Source organism: Mustela lutreola, chromosome 10, assembly GCF_030435805.1.
Source record: "Mustela lutreola isolate mMusLut2 chromosome 10, mMusLut2.pri, whole genome shotgun sequence".
Taxonomy (NCBI): Eukaryota; Metazoa; Chordata; class Mammalia; order Carnivora; family Mustelidae; genus Mustela; species Mustela lutreola.
The window spans coordinates 29,959,764-29,981,392 of NC_081299.1; the positions used below are offsets into that span (position 1 = coordinate 29,959,764).

At 41.3% G+C, this 21,629-nt stretch overlaps 2 protein-coding genes across 7 annotated transcripts in view; both read left to right on the forward strand.

Moving 5' to 3' along the window:
* Nucleotides 1–21,629, forward strand: part of LOC131809396 (microtubule-actin cross-linking factor 1) — a 321,582-nt gene that overhangs the window by 132,028 nt on the left and 167,925 nt on the right. The gene's annotated exons all lie outside the window — the stretch shown is intronic.
* Nucleotides 7,182–16,688, forward strand: LOC131809398 (uncharacterized). Its single transcript, XM_059136444.1, has one exon. It carries the CDS (start codon nucleotides 9,724–9,726, stop codon nucleotides 10,792–10,794), a length of 1,071 nt encoding a protein of 356 aa, XP_058992427.1. The 5' UTR covers nucleotides 7,182–9,723; the 3' UTR covers nucleotides 10,795–16,688.

The window sequence follows — 21,629 nt, forward strand, 5'->3', positions numbered from 1 at the left end:
AAAAGACTGTTTTGAATCATTTTAGCCCAGCCAGACAAAGCTGTTTCTCAGACAGCTCCCCCATACACAGTTGCTGTTTATGAAGATGAAAGATTTGAAAGAGCACTTCTTGAGCAGGTAAGAAAAGAAGGCTAATATAAATAGCTCAAGGCTCTGACTCCAGGGGCTACAGAGTGGCTGTCATGTCCTAGTTGGAGCACTGGAGCCACCTGCTGGTTACAAGCAGAACAACAGGTGTCCCTGAATTCCCAATTACCTGAGAAAAAGAATTCTGAGTTTGGCGCTTATTTCTTGGGGCTCTGGTTTGGAGGCAGTGCTGGTAATCTGCAAAGTATGGAAGTAATATGTGTTTTTGTGGAACCACAGGGTGTCTTCAGGCATGCATTTGGTGTGGGATAACTAGGAACATGAACTTGGCAAGGGTGCCTTAGGGTGGGAACAAGAACTTTGTTGAGCTTTCATGGAGGACTAGAGTTATCCCCTGGAAAGCCTTAGGAGCACGGGAGGTTTTTTTTTTTGTTTTGTTTTGTTTTGTTGTTAGTTTTTAAAGAAACTGTTTTGGTCATTTGTATTTTTGCCACAGACCTGTCCTCACTCTGATTGCCCATTTTTGGTCTCGTAGGTGTGAGGTGAGAGGACTCTATTCACTATGTCTCTGTTTTCCCTGACTGAAACTCAGTCTCTTTTTAAAAGAGAGACTCATGGGCCAAGGAATAAAAACTGAATTGGTTAATCAACACCTTGCTTGGGACAGAGGACTTGGGGGTAATGAACTGTTCCTTTCCTGAACATCTCCATCAGGAAAATGCTTACGCTCTCTTTCTTTAAAAATTTCTTATAAAAACTTTCAAGTATTTATAAAAGTAGAGAAAATAGTGTGAAGAACTACTATGTACCCATCACCTGACAATTCCTGACTCATGGCCACTATGATCTCACCTGTATCCTTTGACCCCATTAGGTTATCTTGAAAGAAATCACAAATTTCATCTGTATGTATGTGTGTATCTTTGAAAGATAAAGATTCATTTTTTAAAAATTTTATTTATTTATTTGACAGCAAGAGAGGGAATACAGGCAGGCAGAGGGAGAGGGAGAACCAGGCTTCCCTGGTTCCCGCTGGTCAAGGAGCCCCATGTGGGGCTCCATCCCAGGACTCCAAGACCATGACCTGAGTCAAAGGCAGACGCTTAAGGACTGAGCCACCCAGGCACCCCAAGATAAAGATTCTTAATTTAAGCAAACTATTATAACACTCTAAGCCTCAATAATTTCTTAAAATCATCAATATTTGATTAGTGTGCCAATTTCCCTAGTTACCTCATTAAAAAAAAACAGTTGGTTTCTTTGAATCAGAATCCCAGCAAAGTCCATGTATTGCATTAAATTCCCCACCCCCTCCGCAACCTTGCAATTCATTGAGGAAATCAGGTCTTTTGTCCTTTAAGGTTTATAAAGATGCTGATAGGATCTCTGGGATATCTTTTAAAACAGTAACCTCCATTCCTCTGTGATATTGCTTATAAACTGGTGGCTTAGCTCTAGAGGCTCAGTCCCATTCACGTTCCTTTTTGTGTGGTGTGGAGGGCGAGGATGGTGGTGTTGAGTTGTATGCTTATTGCTACGTATCAGAAGGCACGTGTGGTTCAGCTGTTATTAGCCTGATCCACCCATTCCCTATGAGCTGTTCACTGAATAGTAGTTAGCTGTTCACCTAACTACTGATCATTATTGCAAGTTCCACTATTTCATTAGAAGTTACAGAATGGGGACACCTGGGTGGCTCAGTTGGTTGGACGACTGCCTTCGGCTCAGGTCATGATCCCAGAGTCCCGGGATCGAGTCCCGCATTGGGCTCCCAGCTCCATGGGGAGTCTGCTTCTCCCTCTGACCTTCTCCTTGCTCATGCTTTCTCTCACTGTCTCTCTCTCTCAAATAAATAAATAAAATCTTTAAAAAAAAAAAAAAGAAGTTACAGAATGGTGCTACTCAAGTTCTTTCATTCCATCTTCGTTATTTAGCTGGAGTACTTCTGTAAAGAAGAATTTCACTTCATCAGTTACCCTGAGATGTATCTCCCATAGGAAAGGGGAGCCAAAGAAACTCTCTGAAGTTTCTTTCTTTTTCATTTTTTCCCCTTTAGTATCACTTATGACTTACAGATTTTTAGCAGACTTAAATGTTTTGCAATAAAATACAACTATCATTCTTCCTAATACTCAAATTACTTCATCTTTGACCAGTGAGAGCTTCCTAAAGTTGACTCTGAGTCCTTTGGCATGATTTCCTTGGTACTTTTTGATAATGTCTTTTATTTCTTGTGATGAGATGTTCCAGACTCTTTTTGTGTATTTCTTGTCCCAGGCTTGAACAGCTATTTCTCTAAGGAACTCTCATTCTGACCACAATCTGAATGCTACTGGGTTGGTCAGTTTTCTGTGGATGTAGAAAACTAGCCAATGTATTTTTCTCTTTTAAAAAATCATGAATTTATACTGATTTATCTCATTCAGACTTAAATTATAGAAGTTTTTTTTTTAAGTTTCTTTTTTTATTTTTTAGTAATCTTTACACCTCATGTGGGGCTCGAACTCATGACTCCAAGATCAAGAGTCACATGCTCTTCCAACTGAGCCAAGCAGGTGCCTCAAAATTATAGTTTTATTTAACTTATTTGATTTTATATCTCTTTCCCTCATGCTGAAAATCTTGATTCTCACAACAATAACATATTACTTATTCCTTTTTCAATTCCTTGTATAACACACATACATGTAGGTTTTGTACAATCACATGTATATGTTAATGTAATGTATTTGAACCAAAGCCACAGTCTCAGTGTTTTTAACACTGTATGATTAACAGTATGATTACTGAGAAGTGTATGATTTCGTTGCAGTTTTCTTTGTCCTCTGGGTATATCCTCTAAGGATGTACAAATAATTATATTTTAAAGTCATTTGAAAAAAATAATCTGTTTTTGTGAAACCATTAATTCAATACATGATTAGGTTCATTTGTTTTTATTTGCTTCTGCACTTTTAGGGATTGCTTTTTCCCCTTTCAGTTTTATTTCACATTATATAGACCATCTGTATTGTTCCAAAGGGACGTTTTAAAAGTGAACATGAGGTATATTCAGAGAAGCCTAGCTTCCACACCTGTCCTCTCCATCCTATTTCTTTCCCTTCCATTTAGTTTCTTAACCATTTAAAACACTTTTTTGGTTGCCATTCTATTGTTTGTTTATTTTAGGAAAATACTTTCTTTTTAAAAAATGACTTTATTGAGGTATAATTTATATACCATAAAATTGACCCATATCCATTATACAATTCAATGATTTTTATGAGTTATATAACCATCACCAAAGTCCAATGTTAGAACATTTTCATCATACCAGTAAGACCCTTCCTGCCCACTTATACCACCATCCTCCCTCTCCTTCCCAGCCTCAGACAGCCACTCATCTATTTTTGGTCTCTATAGATTTGCCTGTTCTGGACATTTCACATAAATGGGATCATGGCATATGTGTCCTTTTGTGTCTGGCCTCTTTCCCTTTGCCTTAAATTTCTGAGGTTCATCTCCATTGTCGCATGTGTCAGTATTTTATTCCTTTTTATTGCTGAGTACTTTTCTGTGGTATAGATACAACATGTATTTTGTTTATGCAGCCGTTGATGGACATTTGGGTTGTTTTCATTTTTTGGCTGTTATAAATAATGTTGATATGAGTATTTGAGTACCAGTCTTCGTGTGGATGTATGTGTTTTTTCCCCCCTTGGATATATACCTTGGAAGGAAATTACTGGGTTATGTGGTAAGTTTATGCATAACTTTTTAAGAAACTGCCAAACCATCTTCCAGAGTGGTTACACCATTTTACATCCCCGTCAGCAACCTGTGAGGACTCTTATTTCTCCATATGTCATTGTCTGTCTTTTGATGATAACCATCACAGAAGGTGTGAAGTGGTATTTTCTTATGGTTTTAGTTTACAGGAAAACGTATCCTTTAATTGAATTCCACAAACATTTCCTAAGGACCAACGATGAACAAGGTCCTAGATAGAGTCTGTGGGACATACAAAGGGAATTAGACACGGACTCAGCCCAAGTTCAACTGAATAATTCAGGGAAATGAGAAGAGATGCACCATAAAATAACTTGATGGAGACTTAAAGAATCAGGAAGGTATGAGACGGGGAGATGGAACATAGTATGTACTCAGTAATTAACAGTTATTGGTAGCAACTTGTTAAAATTATTAACAGACCTTATAATTTCCATAGCTTTTGGCTTAGCCCACTGCTCCCTGCCATGTTACCAGTTTCACTAGAAGATAAAATACTTTTGGTTTCGTCTGTCTTTTGCACACATATTGGCTACCTGCTTTTCTGTATTCACTATTTCAGCATGGCCGAATAACTATTTTGTCTCCGTAGAGGGCAGCTCTGCTGCCAGGGTATCTTCTCAAATGCAACTGACTACAAATTCTTTTTCTTTACTCTTTTGGTTTTTTAAAAATATTTTATTTATTTGGGGGCGCCTGGGTGGCTCAGTGGATTAAGCCGCTGCCTTTGGCTCGGGTCATGATCTCGGGGTCTTGGGATCGAGTCCCGCATCGGGCTCTCTGCTCAGCGGGGAGCCTGCTTCCCCCTCTCTCTCTCTCTCTGGCTGCCTCTCTGTCTACTTGTGATTTCTCTCTGTCAAATAGATAAATCTTTAAAAAAAAAAAATATTTTATTTATTTGACAGAGACACAGCAAGAGAGGGAACACAAGCAGGGGGAGTGGGAGAGGGAGAAGCAGATTTTCCACCAATCAGGGAGCCCCATGTGGGGCTTGATCCCTGGACCCCAGTATCATGAGCTGAGCTGAAGGCAGCCGCTTAACGACTGAGCCACCCAGGTGCCCTCTTTGCTGTTCTTGATGGCTAGGTGTTTGTCTATATTAGTTAAGTGTTTGAGAGCATAGGGAAGGGGTCCCTGCTCACAAAGCTTTTGGTTGACTGATAAAGAGTTACATAGAGCCTCCACTATCCTTGTCTTACTTAAGAGAATATGACGTATCTCTTGCTAGTTATGTATTATTGCGGTTTTCTAGTCTTTTATTATTGAGTATCTGTTAGCTGTTCTTGCCAAGGACACATGCTATATAAAGCCAAAGAGAAATGCAGAGTAGAGCTATCAAATGTTAGGGGATCAGTGAAATGGTCATTATAATCTCTATTATTGGTGCTAATGAAACATTTCCGATACAACCTTCTTGTTCCCTTTGACCCCCCAGGTAAATGCTATCACGAAGCTGATGTAGGTCACTCCCATATGTGCTTCTGTGCCTTTATGACAGATGAGGTATTCATAAATGGCATGTGCTGTTTCTATAGTTGACACACACCTTATCTTCTATACACCCGTTCTGTCTTAAACTAAACTTTGTTTTTGAGGTTTATTGTGTTGATAAAAGAGGACCTGATTTGTTCCTTTTAACTAATCTATGTGGACTATACTGTGAATGGAGCCCCAGGCAGCTGTGTGGCACAGCTGTTATTGTAGTCTGTTAGTTACCAGTGTGAAGAAGGCGTTCATTGCTACAATGAATATCTGTGTACATGTGTCCTTATGCAAATAGGAAAGTGAGTTGTTGTTGTTGTTGTTGTTTTTGGTTTTTAGTTTAGTTTAGTTTTGTTTAGAATTGGGTCTTTTGGATAGATACCTGGACTGGAATTGCTGGGTGTCCTTATGCAAATAGGAAAGTGAGTTGTTGTTGTTGTTGTTGTTTTTGGTTTTTAGTTTAGTTTAGTTTTGTTTAGAATTGGGTCTTTTGGATAGATACCTGGACTGGAATTGCTGGGTTATATACTTCCTTATTTTGCCAAATTACTCTCAGAATCAGCATGTGATGCACAGTGTTTTGTTGGATAACACCTACTACTGTTTGAACACTTGCTTATGTGTTGTCTGGTTCTCTGCAGTAAGATGCCAGCTTAACAATGGGTTTTGTCTCTTTTGTCCTCTTCTTGGCCTGGCTTAGAACATGTACTTAATAAATATTTCTTAAGTAAATGGATATTTTATGTATTTCATCTTCTTAAAGCTATGGGGTAGGTAAACCAGATAAGTAGATTGTGATCGCCATTTTCCAATGCTGGTTGTTCAGATGAGCAACGGAAGCAATCCAACGGACATTTGTGGATTACATTTCCAGATCCTAATAATAGGATTTCTTGTCTCTTGGTTTTGTCCAAACCCGATTTACAGTTTTTCTAAAAGATAAGTTCTTCAAAGTCAGACTGTGACAAAATTAGCTTTCCAACTCTCAAATGTTTATTAAATATCTGGATATGTCTAGCACTCTGAAATATTAAAAAAAAAAGTTTAGAGAGTTAAGGTGAAAAGTGGTTTTAACTGGTAGATGCGAGGTTATACATTTTAACTGGTAGATGCGAGTATACATTTTTGTATACTTTATGGCACTTGTCATATAGATGAGGCACTATTCATGTTTGTGGAATGAATAAATGAATGAGCTCATTCACTCCAGCTGTCTCCATGGGAGAGTTGTGGGCAGTAAACAGTTAACTAGACAAAGCCAAAGCAGAAGACTTGCAGAATGTCTGTGCCCTAGTCCCCCCAGTGGGCGGCTTTCCCAGAAGGCACCAGGCCCTGTGCTCAGAGCTCAGGCGAGATGAGGAAAAGGTCCAGGGAGAGGTCTTGATGATCAGGGTTAACTTAGTTAATGAAATAGTGGAAGCAGAGCCCCTGTGAAGTAAAACAAGCCCCCAGAGCCCCTGTTTGGCTCAGTCTGTGGAGCATGTGACTCTTGATCTTGGGATTGGAAGTTTGAGTCCCATGTTAGGTGTAGAGATTGCTTAAAAATGAAATCTTAAAAAAAAAAAAGAAAAGAAAAGAAAGAAAAAGGAAAACAAGCACTTCAACTTGGACCTTAGAATATATCTACTTTTCTGGGGCGCCTGGGTGGCTCAGTGGGTTAAGCCGCTGCCTTCGGCTCAGGTCATGATCTCAGAGTCCTGGGATCGAGTCCCGCATCGGGCTCTCTGCTCAGCAGGGAGCCTGCTTCCCTCTCTCTCTCTCTCTCTGTCTGCCTCTCCATCTACTTGTGATTTCTCTGTCAAATAAATAAATAAAATCTTTAAAAAAAAAAAAAAAAAAGAATATATCTACTTTTCTTAGAGCCTAGTCAAGAAAGAGAGGATATTAGGACCCTAGTGGTGGTGATAGTACAGTGTCTCCTATCTTGTGGCTTAAGTTACAATTGAGAAGCAAAAGGATTTACTATTGGCTGGTCACTGAGCCCAGCATGTCTTTATAGGGGTTACTTCATCAGCCCTCGTTCACCCCCTTACACAGGTGGTAGTATCCACATTTTACAGGAAAGGAAACAGAACCATCTAGCAAGTTAGTACTTAGCTATGAATTTCCTAGAGCTGGGAATTTGAACCTAGGCCTACTCTACTGAAAGCTCTGCTCCTTCCTGAGGCCAGTTTTTCCTCTGGAGCAGAAGAAAATGAAGGCCTGATTTTTCCAACATATGCAAGAAGTTTAAAAAAGAAAAGGCTCCTAGAAGTAAATATGCTAGGTTCTGTCAAGCCTCTCTGTCAGCAGCCATCAGACTAAACAGCTGCCTTTCTTGCCGCGGAGCAGATCAGTTTCAGGAATTTGGTTTGCTTGGATTTCATGAATTTTATTCTTGCTTGGGCCTTGGGGTGTGCATCTGGAAAGTTCCATGGTTCCAGTCCTCTTTGTTGGAGGAATGAAGGCCTGATGCCTGCCTAGAGAATTATACTGTAATGTCAGGGGTTTTTGGTGATTCAGTGGTATCCTGTAGTCTGATTGAGTTTCTCTCCCGTGCTGGTCTCCTCGTCTGGTTTCTTGCTGTCCTTTATGATCACCATGAGATGGTGCTGCCGCTTCACACTCGCTGCAGGGAAAGGCTTGGGGAGAAACACCTACCGCAGTGGAGGCAGACGGGTGCAGGGTCTTAGGAGCAGTCATGTAGGAGCTATTGCTTTAGGGTGTCTCACTGCTTTCCTTATTTGGAGGGCATTTTTCAGGACTCCAGGAGAGATGGAGTGGGGCTCACATAGAACCAGGCAGGCCATTTCCCTCTGCCCGTGTGGTCTGGATGCTTTGGGTATAGAATAAACAGTGGCAGTAGGGAAGAAACACATACAACCTCTTCCCACTCCATCCACAGCCCCTTGGGTTATGATGTCTCATCTGTCAGACACTGTACTAAGAATTGGGATGGGTGAGTCCCACTGATGTAACAGGGTGACTTTTGAATCCAACTTTTAAAACTTTAATTCAGACTTCCTACCCTACTGCAACTTGAGTAAAAACCATCTGGGCCTCATTTTATCAACTTCCTCTCTTACTCCCAATAGCCAGTGTTAACTGTCTGAGCCCTGGGCCCATGTGAGTCTAGCTGACAATTCAGAACATTGGGTTTCTTCCTGTTTTACTTAATCGAGAACAGACTCATCTCTGGCGCAGTTATAACATGGGGTTGAAATGAAAAGTCTTAAATAGGAGTTCACATACTAGCTTTTGCCACTTACTGGCTGTGTAGCCCTGAGCAAAGTAATCAACTTTCTTAAACCTCTGTCTTTACCTGTAGGTTAGTGATTTTGACCTCATATGTTTACTGACAGAATGAAATGAGGTAGTACATAGCTTAGCACAGATGCGGAAGCAAGTGTTAGCTGGCGGCATCGGCAGGACTGGCAAATGGTGTGTCAACTATTGTTCAGCAGAGGCGGGGCATCTCTGTTTTATTCGGAAGTCGTATCCTTTTTTATGGAGCTTCCTAACAGTACTCCAAACTGATTTCGGAGTGTCTCCTCTGTGTCATTGGCTAACAGAATTAACAGATCTCTGTGCTCTCTTTCTCTCAGAAAAGGCAAGGAGGAGGGAAATAAATGCTGTAGGAGGCTAGATCTTTAAAGCCTTGTGTGTCTTAACTGTGAGGAGTAGGCTTGGGTCTCTCTTCAGGTTATACTTTGTTTAAAATAATTTTATTATTTCTGACCTGAAAAATTTGAACAGATATGTACATTGCTTGATGTTTTCTTTTGGACATCCTCGCACAGCAGTTGGAATCTCTTTCCTTTCAGAGGCTGGGGGCAGTGATAATGGCAGCATCCCCAGCCCTGGTTCTTCTTGGCCCTTCCCTGCCCTTTTGGTAGCAGCAGGCTGGTTTCCTTTCCCCTCCTCCTCCTCCTCCTCCTTCCTTCACCGTTACCTTCCTCCATGGCCTCTCTTGTTTCCCCTCCCTTTTCCCTCTACTCTTACATCCTACCCCCTCCTCCTCACCCTCCGTAGGTTTTCCCCTCCCCTGGTTTCCAGCTCCTTTTTGCTTTCTGTTTGTGTTTCTGAGGGCAGTGCTCCAATTACCTCATATTTGGAGAGAGGAAGCTGCAGCCAATCTGGTTTCTGTCTGCTTTTAGGTCAAGTGATTTCTGAACTGCAGTGAGATGCTTTGAATTTGTCTTGTTGCAGCTCTGAGCCTGTAAGATGGCTGTCTGAATCGGCAGCGGCTGGGAGAGGCGGGGAGGGAGGGAGAAAGAATTGGAGGGATTGCCGGCATAGTGCATGTTTTTAAATGTGCATCAAATCCGATGAAGCCAACGTTGGGATTTCTCTGGGATACCAGGACCAGCTTAGCTGCGTTTTTGATGAGATTAGGAGAGGAAGGCGATGGGAAATTCACTGGGCTGTGTTAAGGAGCCGAAAGATTCACTAGCTATTCCTGAGAAGGCTCCCCTATCTCCTAAGAAAAGGGTTCGGTTTAAAAGGAAGTGGAGGGGGAAGAAAACCCCTACTCCAGAGGTATCTCATGAGGAAGAACCATTGGAAGCAACCAGAGTCATTGAAGAGACGGAAACCCAACCGAAGTTAACAGTGAGTCTCCAAAAGGAAGAAGGAGCGGGAGGGGTAGAGCATCCTCCTGCAGACATTTCGCTGCCTCAGAACTCAGCCCCCAACTCAGGGGTGGGCGATCAGGGCATGATCGTGCAGGTGAAGGAGAGATTCCAGGGGGAGATCCAGACTGCTCACCTTTTGTTGAAGAATGAGTCATCAGTTGCCAGAGGGGTCTGGGATTCCCTGGAAGAGGGGATGACTGTTATCGCTCACCTGCTTGATAACCCAGCAGAAAGGAACTGTGAGAAGTCAGTGAGCCAACTGGTGGAATTTCCTAGGACAGCATCCTGCAGCAGCCGGGCTGTGCTGCTGCCTTTGCAAGGAGAGACTGCATTGGGGAAAGGAGGGACTCTACTTGGACTTCGGAGCAGCACTTTCCCCAGGACAGACCACCCCGCTGTCTCAGGGACTCCAGACCATCTTTCAGAGGGCTCGCATGCAGGGGCAGGAACCGCAGCTCTCTGCAGTGCCCCTCACACAGTTTCCTGGATTGCAAAACCTTCTGTCCCTTCTTCCTCCCTGGACCAGTCGAGAGGCCACAGACGCACAGAAATCCCTGCCATGGGTCGAGTGTCCCCCCAGGGTCCCAGACTGCCTACTTCTCAGAGTGATTTATCTATCAGCGGTAGGACTGTGAGCATTTTGCCCTCCTCCTCTGGCTATGGCAGTGATGGGTCACATTTACGTGGGCTCCGACCTAGAGAAACAGAACCTGAAAAGAGCTCCACATCTTTCTCAGAAGAGGATGGCACCCTTTCTTTGGAGGCAAGTCACACTCCATTGTGGGGTCTGGAGGAGGTTAGGTTGGTGGGCTATGTTTGGATTTCTGGCCCTCAAACTTATTAAAGTGGAGTGTGCTAAACAGTGAGGATCTTGGTGCTTCTTCTCAAGCTTATCTGTGCGTGTACCAAGAGTTAGTGACTGGGTTTGGCAAACGGAGTCTATTTCAGGTCTGCCCCTTGATGCTTGAAACCAAGTCTTTTGTTGTCTCTGGGGAATCCCTGATTCAGAGTAACCACACAGCATAATTGCTTGAGCTATCTGGCGGTGTATCTTTCAATGGCACTTAACTTTCTCAGGCAGGTCTGTTAATCAGCTTCCCTGGTGCAAGAAGTTGTGATGTAGTGGAAGGGATGAGGGGAGGCCTGGCTGCATCTCCTAAGCAAGTGTGGAAGACCTGGAGAGTGCTGAAGGGTTCAGGGTGAGGCAGTTCTCAGTGGCAGGATTGTTCTTCCCTGGAGAGTGATGTTCTTACGAGCTGATGTAATCGTGCTCCTGCAGGGACACTGCTGATGACAATACCCATCCAATATTCGCACAGGTGGAGAGGGCTGATCCTCCTTTGGTTCCTAACTCCAACATTAGAGGAGAGGCACACAGAATTACCTGAAGAGTAATCCAGAGAGGCGGGTTAGGGTAGTTTGAAGGTTCGAGGCTGAAAAAGTTTGTGTTCTGATTGGACTTGTTTATGACTTTAACAAGCTTTTGTTTGTGAGGTATATATTGAGGTGTAGGTGGCTGTAGTGTTGGTGGAGTGTGCTGTGAATGCTTTTAGGGTCAAGGAGCAGGTAGGCATTCAAGAGGTCTGGAGGCTGAGGCGGGGGGAGAGGACCCAGCCCGAGTGTGTAATTGTATGGGTGACTGAAGTTATAATTTGTTGATTGAAGAACTTTTGTTGGCATGTCAGCTTCTGCAGCAGAAGAAATAAAAACTTTAGGAAATTAGAGCAGCAAAAGGTGGGAGATGAAGTAGGGCATTTTCCCTGCTACCTGTGGCCAGCTGCCCCGGTGTCTGCAGAGTGGGGATGTAGCCTGTGTACGGTGCCCTGCTTACCACCTGACAGCATGAGACTGAGCAGACACAGTCTCTTGTGCTTGATCAGTGCTTAAAATGTCCTCTTTGGGGATGAATTTGCTCCATGGGTAGGCTCATGTCAGCGCCCTTTGTTATTACAGAGTTTAGAAACTCCCAACAGGTAGAGGCAAAGGTGGCCATTGAAAATAATTATTATATATGATTGGGCAAGAGGCCTCCATAGGTAGAGAATGTGTGTTGTGGAGGGAGGAAGGGAGAGAGAAGTTGGAGAGGAAGAAGGTAGAGGCTGGTAGGGTAGAGTGTGCGAGTATTTGAGCTCTCGTCTTTGGAATGGATGCAGAGCAGCTTTGCTGAACTTTTGATACCATTGGCATTAAAGTAGAAGTTTGGAGGCACCGTAATGTTTTAACACCATAATGTTATAACATGCTTATAATTGAATGTGAGATTGTCAGAAAGTTTGGAGTGTCAAATTTTAAGGAACTCCTAATGGAAATCAGTTCTAGATAATGGACCATAGGAGACCATGGCACTTTAGTTTGGTATCTCCACACTGAGAAGGGAGGTGTCTGAATGGCCCTGTGTAGTCTCAGGGAGAAGACTGGTGGGAGAAACCATTTGGACCATGATCTGTGGTTCAGCAGTATTGACAGCAGCATGATTCTTTGGCTGTTCAATATGAGACAAATTGGTGTGTTGTATTTTCTGGTCATCCCATTCCTTCTACCCTTTCAGAGCAGACATAGCCAGACCAGTCAGTAAGAGCCCAGGCTGAAAACCTCAGTGACTGTCAGCTCAGAAGGCTGATACATTTCTGAGGCTCCATGTCTATCATGTGAAGCAGGGACCACAGACTTTGACTATCCTATATCACAGATGGGAAGTAACCTCTCAAGATAAGTGTGAGGTCCCTTCAGAATTAAGGTCCTTTAGGCCAAGAGGCCTGAAACCCTCACTGGTTCCAACAGGAGCTGTCTTAAGGGAGCTGCTCCCTTACTAGCAGGCTGTTCCCAGGCCTCAAGGACAGCGGCAGCCAAGGAGACAGAGGCGGTGTGCTCTGACCCCGCAGGCCTCCTGTAAAATGTGGGTTGAGACTCCAGGCGAGAGCATCTGACAGGAGTGACCGTCCCTCTGTGGAGTGTGAGAGCCCTGGGAAGACACAGGGTCAGAAGAGCAGCTGCTGGTCACACTCCAGCTCTTTCCTAAGAGGAGACAGCTGGCACCTCCACAGAATTGATTTTTTGGTTTGCTTTTTGGTGCTTGTTTTGCTTTTAATATGTCAAAGTAGTAACCCTTCTCGGGAAGCAATTCAAGTTCCAGAATGCTGTCTGTTTTGGCATAACTCAGGCTGTGTCGTCTCTCCTGTTGATCCGCCCACGTCATATTGATGGGCATGGGACTAGGCTGTGGCTGGATAAACTTCCCAATGGGTTTTGTTTCTTTTCAGGGTAGTGAGAAATGGAAACTGATTCTTGCTGAGTGTGGGGTTTAGATAGGAGAAAACAAAGGTCTACTTTGCTGTTCACCTGTGATAGTTGATACGTCCCTTGTCAGGAAAGAGTTAATGCAGAAATAGGATGACAGGGACCAGCTAACAAAAATGGTTTTCAGAATAAGTGGACTAGGATTTGGAACTGGGTGGGAGTATCAGGCACAGACCTTCTCTCCGGAGGACTCCCTCCCCCCAGCTGCCATCAATATCCATAATACCTGGCTTACTGGAAAAAGGAAAATTACTGAAAACCCCTTCCCCCTCCCTGGCTTGGCTCCCATGCCAGTCTCCTGTCCACACCGTAGGTGGGTTCTGTCAAGTGAAGAATCTGGCTGTGTACCAGTGTTCTCACCACGAAACCTTAGAGTCCTTGCAGTGAATAGTAAGATAACATTGGGGGCTAGAAGTGATGAGAAGGAAATTGGTTGGTATATTATTTTCTGAGCTCAGCCTTTTCAGTTTACAAGTATCCCTTCCCCATTTCTCCTCTTTAATTATAGGGAGTTGTTTTACTAATATTGGCTTTGTATTGCAAGAAGAAAGCAAAATTAACCAGATGATCCTATTAGATGGATATAGCAGTTAAAGTCAAAGCTAGAGCTTTAAGAAAGGACTCTCTTGTTTTTCAAAAAATTACTACTGAAGAATCTTCATGAATTTTTAGGTATAACATAGTGATCTGGTTATGTTAAAAAGAGTCCTTGTGATTTAGGGATGTCTGGCTGGCTTGGTCAGTAGAGCATGTGACTCCTCATCACAGGGTTGTAAGTTTAAGTCTCATGTTAAGTATAGAGATTACTTAAAAATTTAAATTAAAAAAAAAAAGCCTTTCTTATTGGGGTGCCTGGCTTGCTCAGTTAGTACAGGATGCAACTCTTGATCTCAGGGTTCTAAGTTTGAGCCCCATATTGGGTGTAAAGAGTACTTAAAATATTAAAAAAAAAAAACAGTCCTCATGTTTCAAAGATGCTTTCTAAAGTGTTTATGGAAGAAATGCCATGTGTATGGGTTTGCTTCATAATAACAGGGGAGGGTGAAGTGGGTGGAGTGCAGATGAAACAAGATTAGCTATGAGTTGAAATGTTTGAAACTGGGTGATGGGTACCTAGGAGTTCATTATAGTATTTGGTTTCTTTTTGCATGTATTTGAAATTTTCCATTTCAAATGGAAAGAAAAATAGTGGTAATTAACTGTATGATGCATATTCTGGAAAAGGATTAATATTCAGAATCTGTGAACTGTAGTATAAGTGAGGCAGTTAAGAATGTGGAGCCAGTGATACCTGAGTGACTCAGTTGGTTAAGTGTCTTCCTTCAGCTCAGGTTGTGATCCTAGGGTCCTTGGATCAAGTCCCGCATCAGGATCCTTGCTCAGTGGGGAGCTTGCTTCTCCCTCTTCCTGTCACTCCCCATGCTTGTGCTCTCTCTCTGACAAATAAATCAATAAATTTTTTTTTTTTTTTTTTTTTTAAAGAGGGGCATCCAGGTGGCTCAGTCAGTGAGTGGCTGCCTTCGGCTCAGGTCATGATCCCAGGGTCCTGGGATCGAGCCCTGCATCGGGCTCCCTGCTCAGTGGAGAGCCTGCTTCTCCCTCTTCCTCTGCCTGCTGCTCTGCCTACTTGTGCTGTCTATCAAATAAACAAAATCTTAAGTTAATTAATTAATTAATTTAAAAAGAGAGAGAGAGAGAGAGAGCGTGGAGCCAGACAGGCAGAGTTTGAATTCCTTCTCTACTATTTATCAGCAGTGTACCTTGGGACAAGTTACTTCTCTGTGATATAATTTCCTCAATTATAAATTGAGGATAAGAGTAGTATACACTTTGTAGAGTTGTGGGGATTTTTAGAAGTTAGTACAATAAATGCTAGTATTATTTAGTATTAATATTTAAAGAATTCCTACCAAATAAGAAAAAGGTAAACACCCTTTTAGAAAAATAAGGGGGAAACCCAGGAATAAGCAATTCACAAAAAAGGAAGCCCAGATGCCTCATACACATTCCTTTCTTGCTAGTAGTCAATGATATAAGTATCAAAACAAGTTAGCGTTTTATAACCATCAGAAAATAAAAAGTCTGAAAATCCCAAGTGCAGATGTGGGTGTAGAGTGATGAAAGATCTCTTCACACCCTGTGTATGGAAGTGATATTCCAAGTAGAACTGGTATTCAGAGAGCTGTTTACCAAAAGTTAGTAGAATTGAAGGATGCCCATATTTTATGACCTAGGGTTTCCATTCCAATCATATTCCCTAGACAGCCCTTCAAGATTCTAAATTTGAATGCTGAAAGGAACACCCCTTGACTGTTACCCAACTCAGATGTCGGTAATAAACACAGCTGCTTTTAGGGCCCTCTAACTAGCCAGGCATTTGTTATGAACAATGGCACCTCCCCTCACCTGCTCTTTGGATGGAAGTTTTCAGTCTGATGCTATCTGTGTTGTGGGATGAGGTCAGCTAGAAACTTCAGGACATGAGAATTGAGTCTCTCTTTGCTCACTATATCTAGTCTCATTCCCTGAAACTTATACATAGACTTAACAAAGTTCAGACTCCATATCCTAGCCTCCCAACTCTCAGTGATCTATCTAAACTTCTCTCCTGTGTTAACTTTCCCTTTGAACCTACCTATCCTAATGGGTCAACCCCTCAACCGTCTATTCCAGTTTCAACTTATTTCAACTTCCAGTCTTTGTTTGCATTCACTTTCTGCCTAGAATTCTTTTCTTCTTTCTCTTTGTCTATTCTAGAACATCCTTCAAGGGTAAGTTTAAATCATACTTGTTAAAATGTGATTTTTTTTTTTAACCACTATAACTCTTACTAACTTTTCATCTGCTGAGATCCTTTACTTGATATTACTAGTTACTCAGTTATGGTTGCTTCTTTGGGGCCTTCAGCATAACTCTTTCTTATGACCTACCACATATGGTACATGGAAGGTAAGATTTTTTTTTTCCCTCCAGAAACTAGCCTTCAGAAAAGAGGGGTTCTCTTTGTATTTGACTTTTTATAAAGTTTTTCTTGTTATTGGGCTCCCAGTGAAATTAATCAGTTCATAAAAAAGGATGAATGGATTAGTGTCACCATCTGCTAGTTCAGCTGATGGCAACCCACATAACTGGTTAAACAAAAAAACTAAGAAAGTTTTAGTTATATTGTTTGTGAGAATATAAACATCCTAATTTGAAGCATTGAATGTATTGTGTATAAGTCTTAATCACATTAAAAACCTAAAAAAATCATTTACATCTCTTAAGAAACACACAGCAAGTGTTCACCTTATGGGAACCATAAATAAATACCAATAGAATGAATGAATGGGGGAAAAAAGTCTAGCTAAATGTTATGCAACTGGATTCCAGTGGCGGGGGGATAAAATTTCCTGTGACAACATGGATCCAGAAAAGTGCTATTGTGTCTCAGAAATCTTAATTAGAAGTATAGATGATGTTTTCTAGAATATTCACTCAAAAAGCTTTACTTTTTTTCAAAGTAGCTTTACTGATGAAAAAGGCATTGGTGCCAAAGATGCATTCAAAGAGTTTGAATAACGTGGTTTTATGAAATGTAAAAGCATAAAATGCGTTAATTCAAATTTTTTAAACAGTTGTTATTTAAATTCCAGTTATCATGCAGTGTAATAATTAGTTTTGGGTGTGGTGATCGGAAGTCATTGGAAGTGATGACTTCCGTAGTGATGTTGACTTCTGTAGTGATGTTTACTTCCACAGTGATGTTGACTTCCATATAATGCCTGGTGCTCATCAAAGCAAGTGGCATTAATTCTAAACTAATGCATTAGATATACTGCTTAATTTATATATAAGCGTTTATCTATGTAAATACATTTCTAAAAGTTTATATATTCAAGAGGACCACAAAGCTTCCCTTTTCCATTCCTCTCTTCCATCCATCTGTTATCATTTGGAAAAATTGGGGAGGGCCTTATATTTGGGATAGTCTTATTTTAGCCAGATAGGGCAAAAATCACCTAGTTTTTTCAAGGCAAGCATGTCTGGTTTTTTATTTACCTCTTTTCACTTGACTAACTTCTACTTATATCTTGAAACTCAGCATAAATGCCATCTCAACATAAATGTCATCTCACGTTGGCATGCTAGTTTGGGTTACTTGTTTACCTCTGTCACAGCATTGGTCCCTCTGTGTGTCATATTGTTAAACTGCTTGGACTTGAGGCCTGAGGTTGTGCTTTTGTCTTGAGATACCAAGAACTTAAACACAGCTCCTAGAATATAGTGATTGTCAAGAAACAGCAGAATGAATAATTAGTGTTTGACTTTCTTTGTTTTGTTTTGTTTTTTTTTTAAAGATTTTATTTTTAAGTAATCTCTACTGCCAGTGTGGGGCTCGAACTTGCTCACAACCCTGAGATTGAGAGTTCCATGCCCTACCAACTGAGCCAGCCAGGCACCCCAGTGTTTGACTTTTTTATCTTGAGATACCAAGAACTTAACCACAGCTCCTAGAATAGAGTGGTTGTCAAAGAAATAACAGAATGACTAAATGGTGTTTGATTTTTTTGTTGTTGTTCTTCTCCATGGTGTCTGGAATATTAAGCACAGACTAGATGTTGTTCAGTAAATACTTATTGAATTATTAGGAACACATTAAATTTTTAGATGTACTTCAGAGAAGGAATTAATCAAGACTTGGAAAGTGTGGTTTGAAAGAGAATTCAGGTGGACCTGCATAGTCTCTGGGATGGTGTTGAAGCTGTCCTCCTCTCCAGATGGCTTCTTTTTAAAAATCCAGAAGAGATAGGACACCTGGATGGTGCGGTCAGTTGGGTTTGTGACTCTTGGTTTCATCTCAGGTCATGATCTCAGGGTTATGAAATTGAGCCCTATGCTGGGTTCCACACTTGGTGCGGAGTCTGCTGAAGAATTTCTCTGTCCCTCTTCTTGTTTGCTCATGCTCGCTCACTCTTTCTCTCTAAAATAAATAAATAAATCTTTAAAACGAAATGAAATGAAAAGGAAAGAAAAGAAAAGTAAATCCAGATGAGGGAGAAAGCTCCCTGACATGGAAGCTGGGTTTCTGCATTTGGGAGATTAAGGTAAAAGCTTCTCCACAGGCCCAAGGACAGCACTGTGCTCATCACATGTGAGTGTTCCATGAAGAGGTGAGCAAAAACCCAGTTTAATTACTGAGATGGTTGTGATGATAATCCCATTTTTCTCATCCAGTTCACAGGCTAGGAAGGGCCCTAATCCAAACAGGGCATTTTTCCTTTCCCTGAGGGATCCAGCCATTTCCCTGGCTCATTATAGCTGTGTGGAAAATCTGAAGGAAAGCTGTTCATTGAACTATTTTCGGTGTGATATACAAGATAACTGTGATTGGCAGATAGGATACACCAGAGACTGACTGTAGTTGTATTGGACATACAATGCCAGCTAATTAAGTGGAATTTTTTTAAAATAAAGAATCCAAATACTTAGATTTCCTCTTGTTTATTTGGATTCTATCCCTTTTCACTTCAGCATATCCTGTTCCTGACAGTGTTTTTGTCTTCATATGTGTGTGAGGCAGCTAACGTGGAAGCAGTGGGATCTGTCGGTGGTGGGTGGTATCGAGCCACTAACATGAGCATCTTGAAATGTTGTTAAGGAGAACTGGAATAGAATTGGTCCTGGGGAGGGACTGGTTTTTACCCGGAGTCACAGGATGATGACTTGGATACTGTGGTGCATGGTTGGGCCCTCCGCTTTGCAACTCTGTACATTTTTTTCCCCCCAGCATACTTGGAGTTGACTAAATTTTAAGGGATTAATTCACAGTGGTCATACTTGCTAGAGATTAACTGATATAAATTCATTAATTTACATATGAGTTAGAACCTCCAAGTGCTATAGTATTCGAACTGACCACTCAGTGCATTTTGTTGCTTTAGGAAATCTGTATCATGACTAATCTGAAGATTGTCAGGTGAACATGGAGTCAAAGCAATGAGATGGTGGGTGGAGAGGATAGATTTGTAGGGTGATATTACTAACTGGCATCATTAAAGTTTGGCAACCCGATTTCTCCTGTAGAATTGCACCTGTCAAGGGGACGAGAATCCTGGAATTTACTGGTTATGCCACCATTTTGCCATCACAGTCCTTGAGGCAACACGTATTGATTCCCCTTTTCTAGACTCTATGCAGGCTACTCATACTCTTGTATGAGTTCCTATAGTCTTTCTTCAGACACCTTAGTACTGTTTAGTAGTCTTCAGCTTTCTTGTGTACTTAGTGGAGTGTTAAAGTTCCTGACCCTGTGTTTTTCTGAATTTAGAATACGTTCACCAGATACTTAGTCTTATCTGCCAGGAGTTGAGTTTGTAAATTCTATTCAGAGACTTGGAAGTGCCTTATTGTTGATTGGCCCTTGTACTAACCACCAGGGAGCTACTCCTTTCACAGTGCTACACCTGATGGAGATAGCTGAGAGACAGGTATTCTACTGACATGCCTGTGCCTTCCCTGCCCAAAACACCCAGCCCTAGAATTGTGCTGGGCATACAGTTTTTTTTTTTAAACATTTTATTTATTTGATGGGGCAGAGGGGGAGCAGAAGCAGGTGGAAGGGGAGAGGGAGAAGCAGGCTCCCCGCTGAACAGGTATCCTGATGTGGGGCTTGATCCCAGGACCCTGGAATCATGACCTGAGCCGAAGGCAGAGGCTTAACCAACTGAGCCATCCAGGCACCCCAGCATGCTGTTTTAATATGACAGAAAGGAAATGCTCATTCCCTAGGCACATTACCTACATCACTTTATTTTCTCCTTATAATGACCCTACAAGAAAGTTATTATTCTGTTTTAAATATGGGGAAGAAGGGGTGCAAGGAGCGTAGATAATTTATTTGCCCGAGTTTACATTCCTGGTAAATACCTCCTCTCAAATGCATGTCTCTTTGACTCAGTGGCTTATTCTTTTTCTTATTGATAAAGGTTATTTTGTAGCTTTCATTATAAGAGTAAAATGTGTTCATATTTTAAAGTCTGAAGAAAAGAAAAGTAAAAAGAAATTTACCCATAGTCCCACTCCAGGAGAGACAACCATTGTTGATATTAGCTCAGACTTGTTTGGTTATACTACACACTGTTTTAAATTTACTGACAGGTAAGTTTGCTGTCAAAAAGATTGTGCATCTCAGGATTCTAGGTGGGTCTTACTCCAGAATATGTTTTGTTTATTTTAGTTTTTTATATTTGTCTATTGTTTTCTTTTTAGACTAAGTGAGTATTAATTAAACATGTTAAGTATCCAGCAGGTGACCAGCACAGCACTAGGTAGTAGGTGATGCATGGAAGCCCTGTGGTCACTGAGTCTCAGAGTTGGAAGTTATTTCTTCCACAAAATTCCGACTTCTTGAACATGCCACTTTGACAAGCTTTCCCTCGTAGGGGCTACTCTTGAATTTTAGATCATTCTGATTATTAAGATGTGGGACTGGCTCCTCAGGAAACCTGTAGTCGAAGGGAGATAAGATCAAATGTATGAAATAAAACCCAGTAATTGAAGATAACATTTAAAGTTATATAGAAGTAAGAATTAAAGAAAGACCATCTTCCATATGAGGAAGAGTGAATGGAACTCTGTTGTGCGTAGGCCTGTGTTTGGACTAGGTGATTTACTTATAATCTTGTTGGTTATTATAGCAATCCTGAGAAAAGGTAGTAGGTAGTATTCCCAATTTACAGACGTTATGACTGAGGCCCAGCTTACAGTTGGTGAAGTTGAGATTCAAGTCCAGGTCTGTGTGGAACCAAAGGCATGCACTTCTCTCCTACACCATCCTCTCTCTAAAGTAGTTCCTGTGCTAGATTTGAGGGGTTTCATAAAATAACTGTTCATTTTCTTATAAAAATGCATATGACATAAAAAATTTGGAAAATAGAAATATCACCTCTAATGCTACCACTTAGAGATACCTGTGATGACTAATTTGGTGTCTTTCTCTCCTATATTTTGCCTTATTTACTCTCATGTACACATATGCATTTATCACATATCTTGTGTATTCATATAAATATCTGTACATATGACTGTATACTTAGGTATTCAATATATCTTTTACACAAAACCACTATTATTATATATTACTTGTTTGTGTTCTTTTTCTTTTCATAAAATAAAGAATAATTTTCCAGTGTCATTAAGACTGGCTAAAGCATACCGTTTTAAGTCTGATAGAGAATTCTACTATGTATATATACCCTTACTTTGTAATCAGTTAATCCCTCATTGGAGTTGAAGCTCTGTAATTTTTGCTGTAATGTTTATCATATTTTGACAAGCATTCTTGTATAAACCTTTTTTGCATGTATCTCTGATGGTTTCCTGTCAAGTGTATGTGTGTGT